The sequence below is a fragment of the Girardinichthys multiradiatus genome, chromosome 12, assembly GCF_021462225.1.
Source record: "Girardinichthys multiradiatus isolate DD_20200921_A chromosome 12, DD_fGirMul_XY1, whole genome shotgun sequence".
NCBI classification, from domain to species: Eukaryota; Metazoa; Chordata; class Actinopteri; order Cyprinodontiformes; family Goodeidae; genus Girardinichthys; species Girardinichthys multiradiatus.
The window spans coordinates 11,970,580-11,995,557 of NC_061805.1; the positions used below are offsets into that span (position 1 = coordinate 11,970,580).

Consider the following 24,978-nt stretch of genomic DNA (forward strand, 5'->3'; position numbering starts at 1 on the left):
GGGGTGGGTGTGCAAGTACCATTTTCTCAGTTATTTTGCCAGTAGTACTAATTTTAAAACAGAAAGTAAACCAACCATATTTCTCACATAAAAAGATCTGAAAATAAAGCCCTTCCCTTATCTGAACAAAAACCGGATTTGAGACATCAGTACCTAGCTGAGACTTTTTTTTTTACATTTTTTGAGTCAATGGCTAACTAATGACTAGCTTTGCTGTTTGGCAGATGCCTCTAACTGAGCCTCTGTTTGTTCCATAAAGAGCAAATATGTAAATCTAGTGGATTAAGCTGGTAAGCACACCGCAGAAAATTTTTACAACATTCAGACATCAATTCATCAAACTGATCGTTTATGAAAAATTAAACAATCAAAAACCACAATACAGAAGCATTTTCCACAGATATCACATTTGAACAAGTAATACTTTGTTACATTAGACCAAAGAGTCATTTTTAAGAGTTTGAATGAGGGGACTGCAACAAGGTATTAACTCTAAAAGTACAGTTTACTTATAGTACATATCTGTATCTATTTATGTGGGGGTGTAAATACTATAGGATGTAACAGACTGTCCCAGAGGATGTCTACCCCCCCACCCCGTCTCTGGACACAGCAGTCTGAGCAGCTGCTGTGATCCTCTCAGCCTTTCACAGACATTATGCTAAGCAGCAAGGCACATGGCTGCATGTTAAAGAGATACAGATCACTGACTTTCAACATTTCATGCCAAAACATTCTGTAAAACCTTGAAGCCTGATATTTCCCCCTAGGTAGCTGGATTACACTTCAAAAGTGCCACTTTAAAAATACAACTACATGACAGAAATGATCATCTACGCCTCAAACACGGCATGTCAGACGTGAGTTTGATCATTTTTACAGCAGAGACCTGTTTACTCCAGACACAGACACAGAGAAGTTGGGTGTAAATTTGATCCTGACATTTACATAGAGACATAGCAGCTACCTACTGTTAAACCTTCACATTTTGTAAGTGGGGTCTACTCTAATGCCATAATTGAGTGTTCAATAAACACTGAGCAGGTTCACAGAACTTTAAGAAGATACGTTATTCATCAGCTTCACACATTGTTTAGATCTGGTGGGTTTTGAAAAATGACTTTCCTTGATATGCAGTTCAGGATTCAGGTCAAAACTGCCTGCTGCTACTTTTCCAGAATTTAAAAACTTTGTTATTTTTAGAAATCGTGCTGCCAGCTGTTGAAGTCACTGTTTTGACAAATGAAAGATGAGCCAGTCACTGCTGGTGTTTTCACTGATTGCCAGAACTTCTCAGAAAAGCCCACAGGGGATCCTTAGCGCACTCTTTAAAGGAGATACACACACATTCTACATGGTAGATTCCCGATACGGTCCTGCTCAGACAGATAGGAATTGGCATTCGGATCAAGTCGCACACATACATGCAGAAATTCAGAAATTTCAGAATTAATACTTTGTTCCTTATGGTGGAAACTTTGCAGCGCTCCTTTCGTCACCAGCTTTTCTTAGCTAGAGGTGTGAAGAATTTATTCTCTTTCAGAGAATCCTCTCTGTTAAAACTAGGCCCTAGTATGCTTATATCATGCCCGTCTCATGCTTTATGGTGGCTCTAGTCCAAAATAGACTGTGTGAAGTCACACAGCTTGTGTGATTGAGATTGTGTGAGCTCCTTTTCTGCACTGAGAGAAGGCTGCATTGAGGAATGAGGCTGTGAAGTTTGGAACTGACAGCATCTGCTTCAGTTTGGCTTTCAAGCTGGAATGTTATTATCTTGGTGTAGTGCTCTTTGCTGCTGTTTGGCTCTAATGTACGATAAACATTTATCTGTATTAATTGTTTTCCACAATAGTGCTGTAGGTGAAGGTTGTGCTCAGAGAAGAAGGGTCAAATTCTCTAAGACCATGTTCTGGTAAAACACACTGAAAATATATTCCTTAGAAACTGACAGTCACCAGCAGGTAAAGTCACACGTTCTCTCTATACTCTGCCTGAATTCCTTGAAGGCAAATGCAGCACTGTTATCAGTTAACTTGCGCACTCTTACTGCTGTCTGGTGAAAAGCCACCTGTGCTTTATTCCTGTAGGTTGTTACTGGAGAAGAAACCCGACGTCTCGGATACAGTTTTGGAGACACTCCGTGATGATGACCCGTTTGAATTGAGGTCCAGAGAGGAACTATGTGGTCGCACCCCAACAGCAGCCCCTCCAGGCCCAAGACCTCCTTTAACTTTGATCTTGGGCTGCTCTGCTTCCTCCCCAGCATGAAGAACAGTAGAAACAGTGGTCTCCATTCGGCTTCCTTTGTAAACACTGGTCTGGGTCTGCAAATACCGAGTAGACTTAAGTTCCAGGCCTTCATAAGAGCCTCGAGGGACACAGGGGCAGCATCGGAATGCTTGTTTGAAACCAGCACGGAATCTGTAGAAAAAAAACCGAGAGGGTAAATATAGGTTATTAAAAAGGCATACATTACAGCTTGTCTTGTTATTCCCTTTACAGACATTTCAATGCTAAAGGAGAAGCGTCATCTGCATAAGGATGGAACCCACCATATATGAGTGCCACCAACAAATGATGATAACGCTCTTTTATATTGAAGTTAATACTGAGTGACTGAAAACTTTTAGCTGTTTTTAGTATCAGTGAGGGGTTTCAAAATAAAGTCAGGGGAAACACAGATGTGTACCAAGCCATTTAACAAAAACTGTATTTTCTGGAACGATGGTTCTCAACCTGTGGTACAACTACTGTATCTCTGGTGGTATACTGACAGCTTGAACTTTGAAGAAGTTTAAACACTAATTGTTTTCTAGGTTCATGCAAACAAATGAACTGTGGTGAAAAGCTAAAAAGCACCATCAGCAAAAAAAGTGTTTTTTAAACCTATTGAATATTTCCTGAATTCCTACTCCAAATTAAGGTAGACAACAGAGAACCAGAAGTGAGGGCAGGTGGCTTTTTATGCCGTGACCCACTTACCACTGAATTTGGATCTGGGAATAACATCAAACCCAACCAAACTATTCCAAGCAGTGGGATTTGTGAACTAACAAGCTCCCTTACCAGGGATAGCTATTCTAGCAATACAAGCCATGAACAATCTATTTCCCCATTTTGCTTTATTAAACAGTGCCACATTGAAGTAACATGTTCTAAAAAGAAGGTTATACAGAGTGTGTGAAAGAGTTGTAGAGATAACATTTTTCAGAAGTTTAACTGAACTGATTTTTAACAGGGGTATTAATATGTTTTATATGTGAGGCTGCCATATTGGTTTTTGAGGATGGGCTGGTGAGAAACCCTTGACATTCCGACCAAACTTTCCAACAAAAACCTTCCAACAAACTGAAAAGGTCCAATTCCAGATTTTAAAAAGTCTGTGATGATGGGGGTACTTGGAAGACTTGATCATGGGTGTGAGTGTGTGAATGGCTGCAACACCTCTTGAGGTGAATGCAGTATTTATATGTTTATATAAACCACCTTAAGTTGATGAATTCTATCAAAGATTTTTTTTTTGTGCTTTTTTTTGCTTTTATTGGTTTTTACTTTGTAAGGTGGCTTGAATAAAAGTTATTATTATTATTATTATTATCCTGAACATACACAGTGATGTCACATCATTCTCACAGGTGATTTGACAAGTGGTGCTTCCTGTTTCTTATAACTATATTTAAAGGTCAATTTACTAGTTTCCCTTCTTCTAAGTTTTTTATCATTTCATTGACCAATAACCAACTGCAAGTAAGATGTAAATGAGGGAAATGTGTTACCAAATATAAAAAGACACCAATTTGATTACCATCAGATTCAGATTTGATTTAATGGGAGAGATTACATGTCTCCAGTGGACAATGCCTCTAAGGTGTGTATAGAGCCACTTGTTTAGCAAGATAGTAATCACAATAAGGACATGAAAATAAAGGGGTTGGTCTTATATGCTGCGTCCAATGAGTGACTATTCGGAAAGCTTTAAAACATGTCATAATCTGAATAGGCTGTTTACACCAACTACAACCTCATAAACTAAAACAGTAACACATACAGATTCAGAAAATTTTATTAATCCCAGAGAGCAATTGATTTCCTTTTAGACCCATTTATTACAAAGACTAAATACTATATAAGGGTTAAAATGTGTTCAGACAGCATCAACATGCAAGATGTCAGTGGCACAGAGTGCAGATCAGATTAGTCCAGTGTCAGGTTTTATAATTAAGAAACTAAACACTGAGAAACACTAGCAGGAAATACATGACCTGCACGGTTGTGGCACTGTGCTGTTAAGAAGTATTAGAAACCTTTCAGCTTTCTTGCTTGTTATATTTTGGCAAACTTAAATGTTTCAAATTAAACAAGCGTTAACATCAGATAAAGATACAACATGCATTTTTCAAGTGAAATTTTAATTAAAGTACAAAAACTTTGCAAACCAGCCTGGCAAAATGAGAAAATTTAATTACCCCGTAAACCTAAAAACTGCTTAAGTTGTACCCTTGGAGGCAACAAATGCCATCAAGTGTTATGAAGCAATAACTGGCGTGTCAGTATTTTACATCACTGCAGAGGAATGTTGGCCCACTCTTCTTTACAGAATTATTTTTAATTCAGCCACACTGGAGGATTTTCCAGTTTGAACTGCCTGTTTAGAGTAATGCAACAGCTTCTCAATCAGATTTATGTGCAGACATTTACTAGACCTCACCAAAACTTATATTTGTTTTTTTTTAAAGTCACTCATAGGTTATTCAGGTAAGTATGCTTGAGCTTAAGCTCACAAACTGATGGGCTAATATTCTCCTTTAGGATTTTCTGGTAGAGAGCTGAATTCATGGTTCCATTTATCAATTAATTAATTAAGTCATCCAGAGCTTGACCATCACACTCATACCCCACGATTGGTGTAATGTTCTTTTTTTCTGAAATGCTGTGTTAATTTTTACACCAAATGTAACAGGACACTAATCTTGTAAAATGTTTACTTTTTCCTCGTGTGTCCACAAAATATTTCTGAAGATTTGAGTTATTTTTAGTCAGCACTGTTTTGGTTAGAATTGGCTTTGTAACTCTCTCCAAACAGATAGATGTCACTGAATTTCTTTACATCGAGGCTTGATGTGTTCCGTTTTTTTAGATTATTTTAACCTGCATCATGTTGTCAGACTGGTTCTATTTAAGTGGTTTCTTGATTCTATAGGTCTGGCAGTAATCAGACTTGGTGTGAGAAATTAAATAGAATTCAGATTTCAAAAAAATGTGGTTATATGACATAATAATTTATAGATTGATTATTAACTCCTTGTGGTTTGTTGTGCTGGATGCAGAGGGTGATTTTCCAGAGAGCTTAGGAGAACGCTTTAAAATGTTAACTTACACAGGCTTGGACATTGTCATAATCTGACTAAACTGTTTACATTAGCTACAGCTTGATAAATTAACAAAGCAAAACACAGTTTGGCAAGAGATGAGTAAAATGATTAAGAAATGTTAAAAACAGTTCTCCAAATGTTCAACAACATTTAAACATTACACTGAATCAGAAAATATTCAGGGATGATCTATTCAGAAGCATGCACAATGAAAGAGGTTGACAAAAGGTAAAGGGATTTTTTGTAAGAAAGACAAAAAGTTAAAAGATAATGATGACTAGGAAGGGACGATGTTGATGGATCATGTATTTTATCTGAAATGAGCCAAATGTAATGAGACAACAAGCATGTGATAACCTGGATGTAACAGTGTCTTAGTCTAAGCTCACTATGATCCAACCAACATGTTTGGTTGGATCATAGTACATAGAAAGCAACTAAGTGTGAAATCTCATTTCACTATCAGTACCAACACAAGTGGCTGAAACAGAGAACAATGGGAGACAATTGAAATAACAAGCAGAGCTGACCATCTGTCTTTATTTTGCAAGATTATCAAGACTTTAGATTGATATTTCAGAGGTTGGTTAAACATCTAGTGTTAACATTTAACAAGTTACTTAGATAATTTACAAAGTTATTGTTCATCATAATCTCTCGACGGTTTGTGGAAGACTTCTGGGTGTTGACAATTTCCTGGACAAGTGACTTCAAAGTGAGCATGAGCAGCCTCTTTGCTGTTTTGAATTTACTGCAACAAGTCGCCAAAGTTTAAATCACAGTTTTCCCTATCTTGCAGTATATGTTGGTATATCAAAAAGTGTGTGTAACATGGGTCTGCATGTGAGCAATTACTATATGTGGAACTTCAAGTTCTGTCTTTGACGGTGTCATAATCTGCCAGTCTTTGGTGGTTTTGAGTTTGAGTTCTGTTTTCACTGCGCTGCCATGTTTTTCAGTTGCAATTATTTCAGTTAAATTCATGTTCATTAGATTAATAATTCATTCTTGTGTTTAGATTCTGCGTTAGATGTTTTAGTTTGTATTTCCTCGTAGATCTGTTCCTCCTTGTTTATGTTCTTTAAGTTAATTCCATTGTTTACTTAGATGTTTTTCTTATTCCCCTGGAATCCCTGCTCATTTGTGTCAATTATCCTCCCTCCTTCAGTTCCTTGCACATTATCTTCAACTAGCTGATCTTGATTCCAATCTGATTAACTCCATTTGTTCATTGGTCCATTCTACAACCTTCCTCAGCATTTAGACTCTCTGATTTTTATTGTTCTTCACTGGTTCCTCCTGTTTGCTGCCTGCTCCATGTACATTTATTCCATGACCTTGTTTACCTCCTGCCCATGTCTCATACTTTACTTTCACAAGTGGAGCTTTATGGCTAACGCTACAATGCTCTGCTTGATATTTCTAAAATAAACTTTATTAGAAACTGCTTAGGGATTATTTCAATTGCAATCGACACAGCAACGGAAACAAAAAGGGGGAAAAAAAGAAGCAAGAAAGAGAGGTTGGGCAAAAAGGAAAAAGGGAGAGATTTTGAAAAGAATGGAGGAGAGAAAAAAGTATGAAGAGAATACAAGATTAGCTAGAAAACTGCTTCTATACCTGCAGAAACATATATAACAATAACATTGTTTCCTGAAAAGTGCATGGTACTAATGATTGCAAAATGTATTTAGAGGTAACTGCGGCCCAATATATACCATCTGTGTATCTGTTAACACCTATGTCTAAACATCTGCGTGTGTAAGTGTGAATGCGCAATAGCGAGTGTGAGGAGCCACAGACATGCCCCCCTAGACCCAAGAGAGACACAGAGGAGATCTGAGCCGCAGACATCCATAGGCCCCCCGGAGCACAGGAACCCCGGGAGGAACACCTGCTGGGACTACAGAAACCCCCCCCCCCCCCCAGAGAAGAGCAGAGGAGAGTCCCAGGGAAAACACCCAGCAGCCACAATGCAGAAGCCCCAGGGAGCTGCAGCGATGAGCCCACAGGCCCCACCAGCAGCCGTCTATGCCGGAGTACATCCAGCCATGGACCCAGAGACCCTGGGGGACATCACTTCCCAAGCAGAGGCCCAACAGAGCCAGTGGGCCCAGGCCCTGGCAACCAGCCACTGAAAGTGGGACTCCAACATGAATAACCCCTCAGTGCCACCCTCAACCAGGACACAGATATCAAACACATGAACCCAAGTGCCATGAATCCCCTCCCCACAGGGGCACATGCCCATAGATGAGCTCCACCCTCGCCGAGGGTTTAACCAGCTTCCACACCAATCTCCAGAGCATCGACAAAGGCTTAACCAGCGCTCCCCAAGCTTCACCAAGGGTTCCAGCAGTTCCTGCGCCACTCTTCAGGTTACAAGTCTCCCGAGGTTCTCCGTGGGTTCAACTCTCCCAAGCTTCTCTGTGGGTTCAAGTCTCCTAAGCTTCTCTGTTGATTCAAGTCTCCAGAGCTCCTCCATGGGTTCAAGTCTCCATTCCTTCCTCTATGATCTACCACCACCCTCCGAGGCTCCTTCTCAGCCGGCCCCCAAGTTTTCAACATCATTGCCAGACCCCAAGGTCCTCGCCACCACCGTCACTGGCTGCCAAGATCTCAACCCCTCTGGCCTCCTCAAATATGTGCCTCCCCGGGATGACCTCCCAGAAGTCCTACCGAACTGTGTTTCTCCTTGGAACAACTTTACGGCCATCTTCCTGAGTTTTATGCCTCATCGTAACGACCTCCCGGCCATCCGCCTGAACTCTGTGCCACCTGCCTGAACTCTGGCCAAGGTCGTGACCTCCAGCATTAGTCTTAAAGCTCTATGTATTTTGATTATAAAGGGATTTGCAGTCCTTTCAACTGCCTTCAAATCAGTATTCTCTGTGAATATATGGTAATATACACTGCTCAAAAAAATAAAGGGAACACTCAAATAACACATCCTAGATCTGAATGAATGAAATATTCTCATTGAATACTTTGCTCTGTACAAAGTTGAATGTGCTGACAACAAAATCACACAAAAATCATCAATGTCCTTAAAACAAGTCAAAACGAGGCTCAGTATTGTGTGTGGCCTCCACGTGCCTGTATGACATCCCTACAATGCCTGGGCATGCTCCTGATGAGACGGTGGATGGTCTCCTGAGGGATCTCCTCCCAGACCTGGACTCAGGCATCCGCCAACTCCTGGACAGTCTGTGGTGCAACGTGACGTTGGTGGATGGAGTGAGACATGATGTCCCAGATGTGCTCAATAAGATTCAGGTCTGGGGAACGGGCGGGTCAGTCCATAGCTTCAATGTCTTCATCTTGCAGGAACTGCTGACACACTCCAGCCACATGAGGTCTAGCATTGTCCTGCATTAGGAGGAACCCAGGGCCAACCGCACCAGCATATGGTCTCACAAGGGGTCAGAGGATCTCATCTCGGTACCTAATGGCAGTCAGGCTACCTCTGGTGAGCACATGGGAGGTTGTGCAACCCTACCCTCCAAAGAAATGCCACCCCACACCATTACTGACCCACTGCCAAACCGGTCATGCTGAAGGATGTTGCAGGCAGCAGATCGCTCTCCACGGTGTCTCCAGACTCTGTCACGTCTGTCACATGTGCTCAGTGTGAACCTGTTTTCATCTGTGAAGAGCACAGGGCACCAGTGGCGAATTTGCCAATCCTGGTGTTCTCTGGCAAATGCCAAGCGTCCTGCACGGTGTTGGGCTGTGAGCACAACCCCCATTTGTGGATGTCGGGCCCTCATACCATCCTCATGGAGTCAGTTTTTAACCGTTTCTGCAGACACATGCACATTTGTGGCCTGCTGGAGGTCATTTTGCAGGGCTTGGGCAGTGCTCCTCCTGTTCCTCCTTGCACAAAGGTGGAGGTAGCGGTCCTGCTGCTGGGTTGTTGCCCTCCTACGGCCTCCTCCACGTCTCCTGGTGTACTGGCCTGTCTCCTCGTAGCGCCTCCATGCTCTGGACACTACGCTGACAGACAACAGCAAACCTTCTTGCCACAGATCGCATTGATGTGTCATCCTGGATGAGCACTACCTGAGCCACTTGTGTGGGTTGTAGAGTCCGTCTCATGCTACCACGAGTGCGAAAGCACCACCAACATTCAAAAGTGACAAAACATCAGCCAGAAAGCATAGGTACTGAGAAGTGGTCTGTGGTCCCCACCTGCAGAACAACTCCTTTATTGAGTGTGTCTTGCTAATCGCCAAAGATTTCCCCCTGTTGTCTATTCCATTTGTACAACATCATGTGAAATTAATTGTCAATAAGTGTTGCTTCCGAAGTGGACAGTTTGATTTCACTGAAGTTTGATTTACTTGGAGTTATATTGTGTTGTTTAAGTGTTCCTTAAATTTTTTTGAACAGTGTATATGAGACAGATATGCATGCTTGAAAATTTGCATGTGTGAAGATGTTGACCAACCTGTCATTGAGGCAGCAGTAGATGATGGGGTTGTACATGGTGGAGCTCATGGCCAACCACATGATGGCCAGATAAAACTGCTGGATGTATGTTTCTTCAAACAACTCAGGGAAGAACTGGTGTAGCAGGAAGTAGACATGAAAGGGCAACCAGCAGATGGCAAATGTACACACCACCACAATCATCATTTTCACTACCTGTTGGACAAAAGACAACACAAATAATTGATCAGGAAAAACCTTTCTGAAAAAGGGACCCATCCGAAAACTTCAGAACCCTTAATTGTAACTGTCCAATTGCTTTAACTGCTAACATTCAGAACATATGTCCTTTTTTTAAGGAAAGGTGTGTGTTTATAGTTGTACCCAAAATTATACAAACCTATCATTGCCTTGGCAGATTTAAATGTAAAATTATTCTTAATTAACCAAATCTTGCAGCTTGGAGAGCCTCCTTCCCATCACCATAATCTTTAGCTCTATACACAGACTTGGATCTGATTCAACATAAGAATATTGAAAATCCCAAATTTTTATATTTGTTCCTGTCAGTACCTGTCAACATATTGGTCAAATTAAAATATTACTTTTGAACCAAATCTGTGAGGGGTATGAATTTGTTTTAAATTACATTTCCATAGAAATGCCTTCAGAAAATATTTACAAACTTCAACGATAAAGCAGCATCAAAGGCAAAATATTGTATGTCAGAGGCCATAACCTTTGTAATCCAATGTAACCTAATCTAACCTGATAAAAACTGTTAACGAAATAAATCCCAATGTAAGTATTTTTAAATCATTTTCACTAAAAGAGCCTTCTGAGCTACACCCGTCTAAAAAAAACATTAACCATCTATATATACTGGGGTTGGACAATGAAACTGAAACACCTGGTTTTAGACCAAAATAATTTATTAGTATTGTGTAGGGCCTCCTTTTGCAGCCAATACAGCGTCAATTTGTCTTGGGAATGACATATACAAGTCCTGCGCAGTGGTCAGAGGGATTTTAAGCCATTCTTCTTGCAGGATAGTGGCCAGGTCACTACGTGATACTGGTGGAGGAAAACGTTTCCTGACTCGCTCCTCCAAAACACCCCAAAGTGGCTCAATAATATTTAGATCTGGTGACTGTGCAGGCCATGGGAGATGTTCAACTTCACTTTCCTGTTCATCAAACCAATCTTTCACCAGTCTTGCTGTGTGTATTGGTGCATTGTCATCCTGATACACGGCACCGCCTTCAGGATACAATGTTTGAACCATTGGATGCACATGGTCCTCAGGAATGGTTCGGTAGTCCTTGGCAGTGACGTGCCCATCTAGCACAAGTATTGGGCCAAGGGAATGCCATGATATGGCAGCCCAAACCATCACTGATGCACACCCATGCTTCACTCTGGGCATGCAACAGTCTGGGTGGTACGCTTCTTTGGGGCTTCTCCACACCATAACTCTCCCGGATGTGGGGAAAACAGTAAAGGTGGACTGATCAGAGAACAATACATGTTTCACATGGTCCACAGCCCAGGATTTGTGCTCCTTGCACCATTGAAACCAACGTTTGGCATTGGCATGAGTGACCAAAGGTTTGGCTATAGCAGCCCGGCTGTATATATTGACCCTGTGGAGCACCCGACGGACAGTTCTGGTGGAAACAGGAGAGTTGAGGTGCACATTTAATTCTGCCCTGATTTGGGCAGCCGTGGTTTTATGTTTTTTGGATACAATCCAGGTTAGCACCTGAACATCCCTTTCAGACAGCTTCCTCTTGCGTCCACAGTTAATCCTGTTGGATGTGGTTCGTCCTTCTTGGTGGTATGCTGACATTAGCCTGGATACCGTGGCTCTTGATACATCACAAAGACTTGCTGTCTTGGTCACAGATGCACCAGCAAGACGTGCACCAACAATTTGTCCTCTTTTGAACTCTGGTATGTCACCCATAATGTTGTGTGCATTTCAATATTTTGAGCTAAACTGTGCTCTTACCCTGCTAATTGAACTTTCACACTCTGCTCTTACTGGTGCAATGTGCATTCAATGAAGACTGGCTACCAGGGTGGTCCAATTTAGCCATGAAACCTCCCACACTAAAATGACAGGTGTTTCCGTTTCATTGTCCAACCCCTGTATGTTGAGCAGTATCACAGAGCATCACCAAAATATGGCAAATAGATGCGAGGCTGCCTAATGACAATCATTCGACATAGCGAACGAATAACATGAATTACCAAGAATTGCCAAATTTAAAAACAAATTGGTGCAGAACTCCAGAATCCAGAAAAATCTCAGATGGGAATTTGTGAAGCAGACTCTGCTGACTGTCAATAAACTGAAAATAATAGTGAGAGATGAAACAGATGTGAGAGTCTAGCTCATTAGTGCAGAGTGTGCATCAATATCTTGCAGGCTGGAAAAATGTGTCCATTTAAAGACAACTAAACTATAAAAAACAAATAGTGTAATAGTGGTAGTACTTAGTGTCAAAAATTTTAAAGAAGAATTTACATTGGCAATGCTAATTCTGAACATTGCCAATGCTTAGAATTAGCATTGACAATCATTAGAAGTCTATGCAAATCCATCAGTCTAAATATTTTCAAAACGATGGTAAAGCAAAGACAGTAAAACTGACTGAAAAGGGAAAAGAAACAGGTATTGTAGAAAATAGGGCTCACAACAAACACAGTGGATGAAAAGTTGTGTTTAGTTGAAAGGACAATGTGGGGGCTGGAAAAGCACCAGCAGCACAAGATGAAAGCAGTGAGTGGTGGGTTTAGGTTTGTGGTATGGGCAATATTATTTTATCTCAAGATGCATAAAAACAAAAACACAGCAAGAACTTTACCTACTTTCTACTTAAAGGATGAAAAGCACTGACATTAAGATGACATGAATGTAGCTTGGAATCAAAAATGAGTGAGTTAATGTACAGATGTAATGTACCTTGCGCTTGGCAGTGAGCTGCTCCTTGTACCGGTCAGAGGAATCTCCGGGGATCTCACTGGCCCAGAGGTTCAGGCCCACCACAAGATAAGCACAGCCCATCACCAGCAGCGGAAGGAAATAGATCAGGATGGTCACACACACATGGTACCTGCAACACAACAATCTTTGGTCAAACTTGAACTGTGGAACTGATGTGTGGTTAGGCTGAGGGATGATTATCTCTTGTGTGTCATGTGTGACCATTTTAGCAGTAATAACCTAGGTGTAGAGTATAACTGAGAACGTGATTAACTGCGTCTCTCTTAACATAGATGCCCGTTTTTCTGGTTTAAGTAAGTGTTTGAATGGTTTAAGCCAGTGTTAGACAGTGTTGACATCAAATACATGTCTAAAACTAACTCTAGATACAACTGTCAAACATATGGACACGCAACTATTAACCAAAAAAGTCTTACAACAGACTTATCTCAGTATGCTCACTCTATCTGTGTTGATCATTTACCATCACACAAAAAAGCCGATTACTAATAAAAATGAAGAACACCAGCAGTGATAGGGTTCAAATTTATGCAGAAATAGTTCAAGCCAAACAAGGTAAAGTTTATGTGCATATGATAAAATCTGACCAAACGGCACAAAAATCCTTTCTTCTGACTAAAAGAAACAATAGAAAAACTTTAAGATGCAGAAAAGCAATGTAACTTGACTAGATTTACATCAATGTGAACGACTCTTCACACTGCAGCATTAAGGAGTGCCAAAAGCTGACCTTGAATATCATTATTCATGCACAGAGGTAAACACTTCACTATTCTGATCATAACTGCTGAAAAAGTCTCCTGGTAAACCTTAGATCAAACTAAATCATATTTTAGTTCTCCAGACTGCACTCTCGAGATGATCAAAATGCAGTAAGTATGACTATGTTATCATAAAAGCTTGTTACTAAAAATTAAATGAATGTGAATACAAAAGTAATGATGCTTTGTCTCCCAAAGGTATCTGTGTTACATACACTGAGGTACACAGGAATGTTACGGATTCTCTGTCCTCAAGAAAGGTAAACAAACGTTTTACAAAAAACAGAACCTATTAGCTATCTAATGTAAACATACAGCATTCAAGAAACGCACGGGTGGCTTAAAGGACAGAGTGAGCTCTCTTAGTTTTTAAACGCAAACATAAAACATGTTTCATCAACTACAATTTGTTATTTTAGTCACTGGAACATTCTTTAATCTTTCAGCAAGATAGTTTTTCAGATTGCTCACAATTCTGAATTCCAATGAGAAGAATAACCAAAGCATTAAAGAGCTTTCCAACCTCGGAGTAAACTCCATGGGTAGACAACACCTGTGTGAGCCATTGCTGGCGATCTACTCTGGCCGAGAGAGAGATGAGCCTGAGGGATCCTGATGGAACCTGTAGCAAAATGCCAAAGATGGTTCCAAGTCAGATAAGGAGAACATTATTAATCTCTGAAAGGTCAATTTGTTCACAGCCACTGAGTCCATTCACAGTCTAAGAAGGAACATGGAAAAAGCACTATGTATAATTAGTGTTTGACCCAAAAAGGAGGTTCTCCCTATTCTGTTCAGTGATGTAAGAATTATGATTATTGATTAATTAATATTTATATTATATTTAATTAATATTTATCAAGAATTATAATTTAAAATCATTATTATTATTTTTTATTTATTTCTTAACCAAAAATCATTACTTACGAATCGAAATCAGAGATGACCTCTGGTGTTGTAATTATGGCTCAAGTCCTTTGATAATTACAATTATTAAATTCTCAGTAATAATTGATAACTATTACTAGATGTCACTGTTTAATCAACCGCCTCACCAAAGGGGGGGGGGGAACTTTGACCTTATTTTGACAGACAAATCACTCTTGCTCAAAATAAACACAAACGCTTTCTCTTTATCTACGTGAATATTTATAAAATTAACAGCCCTGATACACCTCTGTATTCTGATTCAATGATCTTCACCTAATCAAGCATGCAAATGTTCTACACAAAAGGGGTAAAATAACTAACTAAACAAGATAAAACAACATTGAGTGTGTATGAAGTCAAATCAGCAGTTATGGCAAAACAATAGAAAATATGGTACTGGCGAAGCTTTGGAAGCGGCCTCCACCAGACTACAGTCATAAAACCCCTAAAGTTGGAGCTCAGTGAAACACAAAGGGTCATAAAACTTTAGCCGGCAAACAGTGGAAAACACGAAGAGTGAAGACAAAGGAATAGTGAGTTTTCACCATGAGGTTCAAGCAGTCCAACTTTAAGTTCACCTGAGTTATTGCTCAGGTGTTCAAAGACATCGTTAGACATGCACAGCTTCAAAGTGCAGCGGCTTTCAGAGTCCAACAGCAATCCAAGTTTCAACAAGACATTGCATATACAACTTAGACATTGCATATACAACTTAGAACACATTGGACTATAAGTGGCAATTCTAAATCACCCTAAAATTCTACTCTATCCTGCCCAAGCTATTTCTAAAAATAAAACAAAATGGGATTACTTGTTGTTGTTGTCTCTGGAAAAGGGGGAGAGAGGGGGGAGTTGTTACGCATACCTAACTAACTCAGAGGAAAGCGGTCAGTCTTCGTCCTTTGGCCTGCTTTGGCAAAAGAGAAAAACATGACGGGCCATCAGCAGTCGACTGAAACACAACAAGGATGAAAATGTTGTCTTCTTGAAACCTCCGTGGATTTTTTGGTCATGTGTTAAATCCACGTCTTCGATCAGTAAAGTAAAGTTTCCTGGTCTTCTTATCCCAGTGGGGAGAATGAATGAAAACCCACGTGTGAGTTTCTTCTCCAGAAGGATGCGTGCCTTCGTTGCGTGGTTAACCAGTCTTGGTTTCCAGCGTGGAAAAGCAAAGGGGAGAGGCCTCATATTTGTTATATAGTCCACTGTGACATCAGAGCTGCGACACCCCTTCCTATCAGCTGGGAATTGTGGTAGCAGACCATACTGGGAAATGTAGTAGCAAACAAATGGTCCAACAGTGATAAGGCTGTTTTTTGGGACCTGACCTCCAGGCCTCCTGCTTTTGGGACTCCCTTCATGAATCCTTCCAAACATTTCCCAGAGTAAAGTGAGGTATTTAGAAATCCAAATATTTGTGTAAACTGTGAGTCTAACATCCCAGATAGAAAGACTGATTTGATAAGGTTAAATCCAACCCCTTCAGAATCCCCTTACACCACTTAGATTTCATGTTTCCATCATGTTTGTAGGAGCTGGATCAAAACGCTGTTTGGACTCTAAAGGCAGCATGGTGAGTTCATATGATTTATTATTAACAATACACAACTTATAGTCAGGCAGGAGGAGAATGAAGGGTGGAGCACGGACAGACAACCGGACAGAAAAGTGAGGAAAAAACAGGCATGGTAACAGATGGATCCAGTGGAGAACAATGGGAATTAGAGATTTTATATACAGAGGCATGAGTAGGGAAATAAAAAGCTAAACAGAAGAGCTTTGGAGCAGCTGTGGCAGAAGGAAGCCAGGGAACCTGGGGGAGAGAGACTAATTAGCACCAAGGAGCAGGATCAAGAAGCAAAGAAAACCCAGGGGAAAATCTAACACGGATCTTGCAGACATAATTCTAAGAAACAAATGAACAGACTAAGAAACTAGTATACAAAGGAATCAACTAAAATGCAAAACTTAATGGACAACAAAGAAATTAAGAAAACAGAGAGGAAAGAAACCCAAAACTCAAACATCTAACATAATCATTGTATTAGTGTAATAACTAATAATTTAACTATTGTTTCTTTGTGACTAGATACAATGTAATCATTCAATTTACAATTAAAATGAGAATAAATATATTTTCACTGTATTTCTCTCAGTCCTTTCATGCAGTTTGTGGCTTCCATGTCCACAGCAACTGCCAAACAAAAGTTGCCCTTTAGACAGCTGGAAAGATATTTAAGACAAGACAAGGTTTATTGCCATTGCATGTACCCTACACAGAAATACACATGGCGGCTCCCAGCATTAGCAGCACACAAAAACAGTGACGCATAAATTATTACCAAGAGCAATAAGAAGTAGAATCCAATAAAGACATTAACAATGTATTATCTGGAATATACACAGCATTAAACAGTTATTGTCATGATCTGCCTGTGTTAGGTTTTAAATCTGAGTTCCTTGTCTGTTTTCTCTACTTCTGTTGCTGTTATTTCATTCATTAGAATCATCATTCATCCTTGTGTTTAGATTACTTTCTCGGATTCCTGTGTTAGATGTTTTAGTTTGTATTTGCTTGTAGATCTGGTTCCTCCCTCTTTACGTTCTTTAGTTAGTTCCATTGTTTACTTATTTGTGTTTATTTAGATGTTTTGTTATTCCCCTAGATTCCCTGCTCATCAGTCTAAATTAGCCACTCTTGTTTTGTTGCCTAATTTCTCTCTCTCCCCAGCTGCTACTGATTTCACCCTTGATTAACTTCTAGTGTTCAGTGGTCCATTTGTCACCCTACCTCAGTACTTATACTCTGTGGTTTGTATTGTTTTCCACTGGCTAGTCCTGACTTCTACCCACTCCATGTCCTTGCTTCTGATTCCCTGATATTAACCCGCTCTGTGTCTTTGTTCCACGCCCTGCTGTGTTGTAAGTTTTCCTTTATATATTTAAAAGAAATATTCAACTCACCATGTCGCTTCTATGTTCTTATCTCCACATTGGTCCTGCAAAGACCACACACTTTATGACAAAAAGTACTAATCATCAGTACCAAGCAGATAATTGAGCTTCTTAGCTGGCCCGAAGCAGGATAACGAAGCCAGGGCCTTATATGGAGAGGACATAGAGATCCTGGCTTCTCCACTGTTGCTGGAGGAAATGGAAGAAGGCCTTCCATGTCTACAGCAGCCGCTGCCGAGCCTTTCATGTCTGTGACAGACACTGCCGAGCTTTTCACATATGCAGCAGCCACTGCCGAGCTTTCAGCGTATGCAGCAGCCCCTGCCGAGCTTTCCACATATGCAGCAGCCCCTGCCGAGCTTCCCACGTACAGCAGCAGCCGCTGCCAAGTTTTCCACATGCAAAGGAGCCACTGTTGAGCTTTCCACATCCACAGCACGAGCCATGGACATCAGCAGCAGCAAAGCCTTCTGGCTGAATAAGGCCTTCAAGCAGGTCCAAGTCATTATGGCCTTATTCCAATGGCTGCTAGAGACAAATGGTTCACCCTGGATAAGACCAGTCCTGGGCCAGGGTAATGGGGGAGTTTTCTCCCTCCAGATAAACTTAATGAACTCCTGAAGAACCTTGACCCTGAGTGTCAGAGAGCTCTGGCAGAAATCTTCCCTCCTGCCTTCAAGGGCTGGAGCAATGCTTCCAAGCTCAGAATGATCCACCGCTCTACAACGTTCCTTCACCACCCTCCAGTGGTCATCGGTGGGAGATGGCTGAATCAGTGCCTTCTATGCAGCTCCCTGCAGCTAGGCATGCTGCCCCACATCAGCCAAGCCCACACAGAATCTCCAGAATGCTGATGATGGGCCCACCTCTACCTCCCTTGTACATCGAAGACGACGCTTCAGCGTCAGCTCCTGTCGCTAAGGGTCAGTGCAATGCTTTAGCTCCTTCCACTGGTTAGTCAGCACGATGCTTCAGCTCCTTCCTCTGAGGGTCAGAGCGACATCTCCGCTTTTGCTTCTGAGGGTCAGTACAACCTCTCTACTCCTGCCTCTGAGGGTCAGCCCGATGTCTTAGTCTTTTCTGACCAGTAATCATCTGGGCCCCACAGCAGATCATCTCCAGACTCTGTCGTGGGTTCCTCCGACGCTTGACTTTATACAATTGAAAGAAATATTGAACTCACAATGTCACTTCTATGCTCTTGTCTGCACATTGGTCCTGCAAAAACCCTGCAGCTTTAACCATTCTGTAAACATCTTTCACAAGACTTCTGTTTAGGAGTGTGTTCATAGTTAGATAAGAAAACCAGAACTGCAGCCTCCGCTATAATTCATCCCAAAGGTGTTAAGAATGTTGAGGTCATGAATCTGTGCAGGCCAGTCAAGTTTCTCCACACCAAAACTTATACACCTGCAGGTATAAAAGTAATTGTAAAACCAGAATTCATTGATTTGCTTTTAGCAATATAGTGTATATGCTGAATAGGCAGAGTAGGTCATCCACAATTAGTTTATATTAGTTGATGCCAAAAACTGCTTCCTGCTAGATTACACTATAAATACAGCGAAAAGAGAACCTGAACAGGAAGTAGGATATCAGAAACAAATAGTAAGAAATGCCTTGAACTTAGTCACAGTAACACCCCTGCCCAGAAACCCTTGTGTACTTGATAACAAATGTTATCTGTGTTTTAAGATCAAGTCAGTGGCATTGATACTTTCTGGTTAATTAAATGTCTTTGAAATAATTGTTTTTCTTGAGCCAGTCCTCCACATGCAAAGATCAAGGTCTTCATAAGAATTCAGGCCTGAATCATTCCATAATGCTGTTTCAAGACATAGTTTGTCTTTGTAATTCTATTTAATATGTGAGGGCTGCCACAGCTTCTCAACAATGACTGTCCAATGAATTAAAATCCTTTATGGAATAATTAAATATGACAGTTTAAATATTGAGTTAATGATTTGGTTATCTGTCATGGGCATACTGTTTGATCCTGCTTGCTTGGTGGAAAGTGTGTGCATTATACTAAGCATGTGCTTCTGGGCTTCAAGCAAGTATGCATATTGTGATTAACTTTTCAGAAGAAAAAGAGCCCCTGACTTTGGCATCCACAGGGAAACAGTCCATTTCTCCCCTAATGTGCTCAATATAAAGATAGGCCTATCAGCCTGTTTTCTTGGTAATTAACTACAATTATGTTAATTTCTACTAAATACCCAGAAGCAAGGGAAAAATCAAAGCAGAAATGGCAACATGCTGAGGTGTGCACACACACAATCAAAGAATGTACACTACCCAGTTAAAGTAGAACAAAAACTGTCAACTCTTCAGCCTGGGACTTCTCATTCTCGCTTTAAGCTTGCAAGATACAGACAGACATGACCATGCCTTACAGGTCCAACTGACCTGTGCATTTTTCAAAATCAATCTCCTAGAGTGGAATCAGAAAAAGACAAAATGTTAGTGATTTCACAGGGTCTATGTGGAAAACCCGGCAAAACAATTAGAAAGGGATGTAACTTTTTGAGGGCAAAATATAAGTTTTACAATGGTAACTAGATCTATAAAGATCTCGCTGTGAGATAAAATGTTCTTTTATTTAGGGCTTAAAGACATTATTTATTTCTTCCGAATTCACCAATATTTGATAAAAATTTGGATTCTGTGCTTTGATTTTAGGAAAACGATCACTTCAGGCAGCTCATTAAGTGAAAAGTTTAATTAATTTGTGCCAGATTTATTTTACTTCATGCCTTTAAATGCTTGTTTACAAAGAAATTTCCACCCTTTCATTGTTTTCCATACGTCTTCATGTTACAACAACAAATTTTAAAGTATTTTACGTGGGATTTTATTAGATAGACTAACACAAAGTACTGCATAACTGTGAAAGGAAAATATATTCTACAGGTTTTTACTTTTTCTTGCCAAATTAAAATCTGAAAAGTATGACATGCATTTTTTTCAGCCCCTGTGAGTCAGTCCTTAGTAGAACCACCTTTCACTTCAGTCATAGCTGCAAGTCTTTTATGGTATGTCTCTACCAATGTTTGCCCACTCTTCTTTGTAAAAGAGCTCAAGCTCAGACAGGTTGGATATAGTAGACCTTTGAAAATTAATTTTCAACTTTTGCCACAGATTATTACTTGGATTTAAATCTGGAATGTGACTGGGGCATTCTGCTTTGATTAAAACCATGTCATTGTAGCTCTGGTTGGACGTTTATAGTTGCCATCCTGCTGGATAGTCAACATCCAGTCCCCTTTGAATTTTTTAGCAGCCTCTAACATGTTGTTTTTCTCCCAGGACTGCCCAGAATGTAGCTCCAACCATCTTTCCATGAACTTTGGCCAACATCTCTATCTGTGCTGAAAGAAGTGAGTCCCACAAACCCACATTTGCATAAAAACCAAAAAGTGCAATTTTGATCTTGTCGACCAAACCTACTACATTGTTGGCCACCTCCACCATGAATGATCACCAAGCGGGCAGACTGACAATGCGTCTGATCAAGCCAATTACCCCCACCATGAGGATGTACCATCTCCATTACTCCACCCAAACCCAGGGAGAGAAGTAAACATTTTGATATTTCTTTTTTTGTTTTTATCCCTTTTTTCCCCATTTAAGTATGTTTTTGTTTTGCCATCCTATTCTGTTTTTCATTGGATTGTTTACGCCTTGTTTTATTTTTCCTTTTTGTTTGCCGGACTGCAAGCACTTCACAATATAGATATCAGTTGTATATGTTCCTCTAAGCTTTAACACTAATCATTACATAACCATTTTTCCCCATATGTATATTTGCAATATGTGTTTATGTATAAATAAAAATCTGTTAATCATAAAAAAGAATTAAATATAATCCAAGACACATTATTAATTACAACATAAAAAACAAATTGTGGTAATGTGTGGTTATTTAATTTAGAAGTTAGCGCCTGAAAAAGTAAACAAATTTTTATTTAAAAGTTTAATTGATGAATAAAACAAACTCTGCCAATAGAGACACAAGTGTGGTCATGTGTGATTGTTTTGATGATTTTTTTACTTATTTGGTAATTTGGCTGAATTTTTTTCAATGTATTGATTGACAATCTATCCCCTTAGCTTCAAGGTGTGTCCGATAACAGATTTCAAGTTGAAGTCACATAATTCACATTTTATAAGAACTTCCCACCACCAAACAGGAAGCTGGGCAACTCCCAGAGACAATGTCCATATTCAATAAAAATCAGCTGCTTCAGAACAGAATTTAGCTTCATGTCAGTATCAATTTCAATACTCATAAGGAGTCCCATCTATTTGCTAAATGTGTTACTTGTGAGACAGAGTGAGAGAACACACAGAGGTCACAGCTCTAAAAAAACATGCAATCGTCACACAGCTCAGAGCACCACCAAGGTGTGAGGGCCATTTCAATGCTGCTTGCAACTTTAATTCAATTTTTTCACTTCGGAAATGTGTTTAGATCTCTATTTCTCATGTGTATTTAACTTCTATACAGCTATTTATTCCGGTGTCTATTAGCAGTGTTTGATGTATTTATTGTGATTTTTGGGTTTGTTGCTGACATCCTCAAAATGACTCAGAAGAAGGGAAGTAAAATCTAATCTTGTCTGTGATTGTGACCCAAATAGCTAATCATTTTGCCAGACCACTGGGATTAAAGGTGTACAAGCATTCTCCACAAGGCTGAGAAAAATCAATCCAGAGAAAGCAGAAGCTGCTGCAAATCCACTTAGCTGAAGTAATGTGGATTGTGTTCATGCAAGTGACTAATAGGAAAAGTCTTAAATAAATTTGTCCTCATGTGTCTGTTTATTCTAGGAATAAGCATATTATTCAGACTGAGAGTCACACCTCACTTTTTGTTGAACAATGGCTGCCTTACAGTACCAGTCAAATGTTTTAGATACACATTCTCATTTAATGGGTCTCTCCATTTTCATGACTATTTACATTGTAGATTCTCACCAAAGGCAACAAAACTATGAATGAACGCACCTACGTAATCACTTTAAACATTTGTATATTTTAGATTCTTCAAAATAGCCACCCGTTGCTTTGATAAATGCTTTGCTATTTTGGCATTCTGTCCGTGAGCTTCATGAGGTGGTCACCTGAAATGGTTTTCCAAAGAGTCTTGAAATGACTTCCTAGAGGTGCAACGAGAGAAAGCCAAATGTTAATATTTCAGTCATCACAGCAAAGGGTGGCTACTTTAAGGAATCTAAAATATAAAACATAATTAAAGTTATTTTACAATTTTTCATTTGCTACATAATTCTATAAGTGTTCATTCACAGTTTTGATGCCTTAAGAGAGAATCTACGTACAATGTAAAAGGTCATAAACATAAAGAAAACCATTAAATGAGAAAGTTGTTCTAAAACGTTTGACCGGTAGTGTATGTGTATAGACAAAAGCAGCAAAATATTGTGCACATTCTGCAAAGTAGTTTGATGTCCTTTAAATCTGCTTTCTTAAAGCTGTGAAGTAGTTTGACTACATACATGAAGTCAACACTTAGGATTTGTCATATTTTGGGTATGTAGGAACCATAGAAAGGCAAAATATGGAGGCTGTTTAGAAGACGGGAAAAGAAGATAAAGAGCAGACAAATCTCAGATTTCTGAATCAGAATAAGATTCAACTTTGTTGAGTAAGGTTGTGTGCACAACCAAGGAATTTGATTTTGGTTTCAAGCACTCACACCATGCTGACATTAAACATTTTTTTTATGTAAAACTCATCCATGCTAGTGTGTCTTACAAGAAATGAAATGCAGGTAAACATGTCATGTGTTAGCAGACAGCCAATAACTGCTTTAGAAGTGTGAAGAGGTGAAGAAGCTGGAGAGCAAGCTCCAGCAAAACAATATAAGAGATGTGTGGTTAGGGATGAAGATGATAACAGGATTCAAGCAGAAAGAAGATCGGACCAATGGATGTCTGGACAGAGCCAGTGATCTAAACACATTCTTCAATAGGTTCAGTTCATAAACAAGCTCAGCATCGTCCTCTCCTGCTCACAGCCAGACATCCCACTCTCCTTTGACCCACAGCTTTCCTGTCACACCTCAATATTTTATTTTCAACCTCAGCTATTGACACTTCTGCTTCTACATGTTTGCCTTCAACCAAATCAGAAGATACTGATGCTCCCTTTGCCTCCACCTTCCACGTGTATGTCTCAAGAAATCAGGTGAAGCTGCAACTGCAAAGACTGAACCGGAATAAGGCTGCAAGTCCAGATCGTGTCAGCCCTAATTCCTTAAGGCCTATGCAGAACAGCTCTGTGGGATTCTGCAGTACCTCTTTAACCTTGGCCCTAGTTATTGATTCTCTATAAAATTACGGATATGTACCTAAATAATATTCATTTTTTAAATATAGCTTACGCTGAAACTATGCTGATGGTGGTCATAGGGCTCAGCGGTGGTGGTTGTATGGCTTCTGTCAGTCTGCCCCAGGCCACCTGTAGCTGAAAAGAAGCCTACCACTGTCAGTGTGTGAATGTGTGTATAAATGGGTGGATGACTGATTGTAGTGTTAATCAGGGTCCTCAGACTAGATAAAACCCTATACAAGTGCAGGCCATTTACCAGTTATTATTTGTTCAAAGGGCTTTGAATGTCAACTTCCCCAGTACACAGCTGTTTACCCAGGCATGTTGTCTGTTTTTGTCAATATATTCGAAATAGCTCTGACCCACATACAGAGAACACTTAGGAGGAGGAAGTAAAATAAAGACTGTTTTTATTGATGATGAAAGCAGGAATGAAACGGACGAAAATCTCACTGTAGGGAGAGAAGTGAAGAGAATGGATGAGTACGGGTAACGAAAGGAAAAACGAAACTAAGAACAAATAATTAACATGATTCTGAGATCGGCTTAATGAGTAATGGTGGTCAGGTCGCCAGGTGGAATGAGATTCAGGATCCAGGTCTTAAGCAGGGATATCTGTAGAGTTCACTTGGTGCTGTCCTGTGTGAGTTTGGAACAAAGGAATTAGTTCGATGTGTGGTGGCTTACGTTGGAGGGTGGACAGGGTACGCTTGTGGCTTGGCTCAGGAGATGAAGAGAGCAGGAAGCTGCCAGCTTGATGCGAATCCACGTTGAAGAACGTCGAAGAACTTGGCGGACGTGTTTGCGATACTCCTGCATATTCTTAGAGTAAATCAGTATGTCATCTAAGTATACGAAAACAAAAATGTTCAAAAAAATCCCTGAGAACGTCGTTGACTAAAGCTTGAAAAACCAAAGGAGCGTTACACAGTCCAAAGGGCATGACCCAATGGCGTCTTAAATGCCGTCTTCCACTCATCCCCCTGGCGGATCTTGTCCAAGTGGTAAGCATTACGAAGATCTAACTTAGAGAAAACCGTGGCACCATAAATGGGTTCAAAGGCAGAGGTGATGAGGGGAAGTGGGTACTTGTTCTTAATGGTGATCTGATTTAAGCCCCTATAGTCTATACAGGGACGCAATGAACCATCCTTCTTCCCTACAA

General features: G+C 40.2%; 1 protein-coding gene across 1 annotated transcript in view; it reads right to left on the minus strand.

Annotated features, from left to right (window-relative positions):
• Positions 1 to 332: 332 nt before the first annotated feature.
• Positions 333 to 24,978, minus strand: part of tacr1a (tachykinin receptor 1a) — a 120,632-nt gene continuing 95,986 nt past the window's right edge. The window contains exons 3-5 of the mRNA XM_047380760.1: positions 12,772 to 12,922; positions 9,823 to 10,019; positions 333 to 2,421 (exon numbers count right to left, since the gene is read on the minus strand). Coding sequence (XP_047236716.1) covers positions 2,076 to 2,421; positions 9,823 to 10,019; positions 12,772 to 12,922 — 694 coding nt within the window. The 3' untranslated portion in view covers positions 333 to 2,075. The remainder of the gene's footprint in view (positions 2,422 to 9,822; positions 10,020 to 12,771; positions 12,923 to 24,978) is intronic.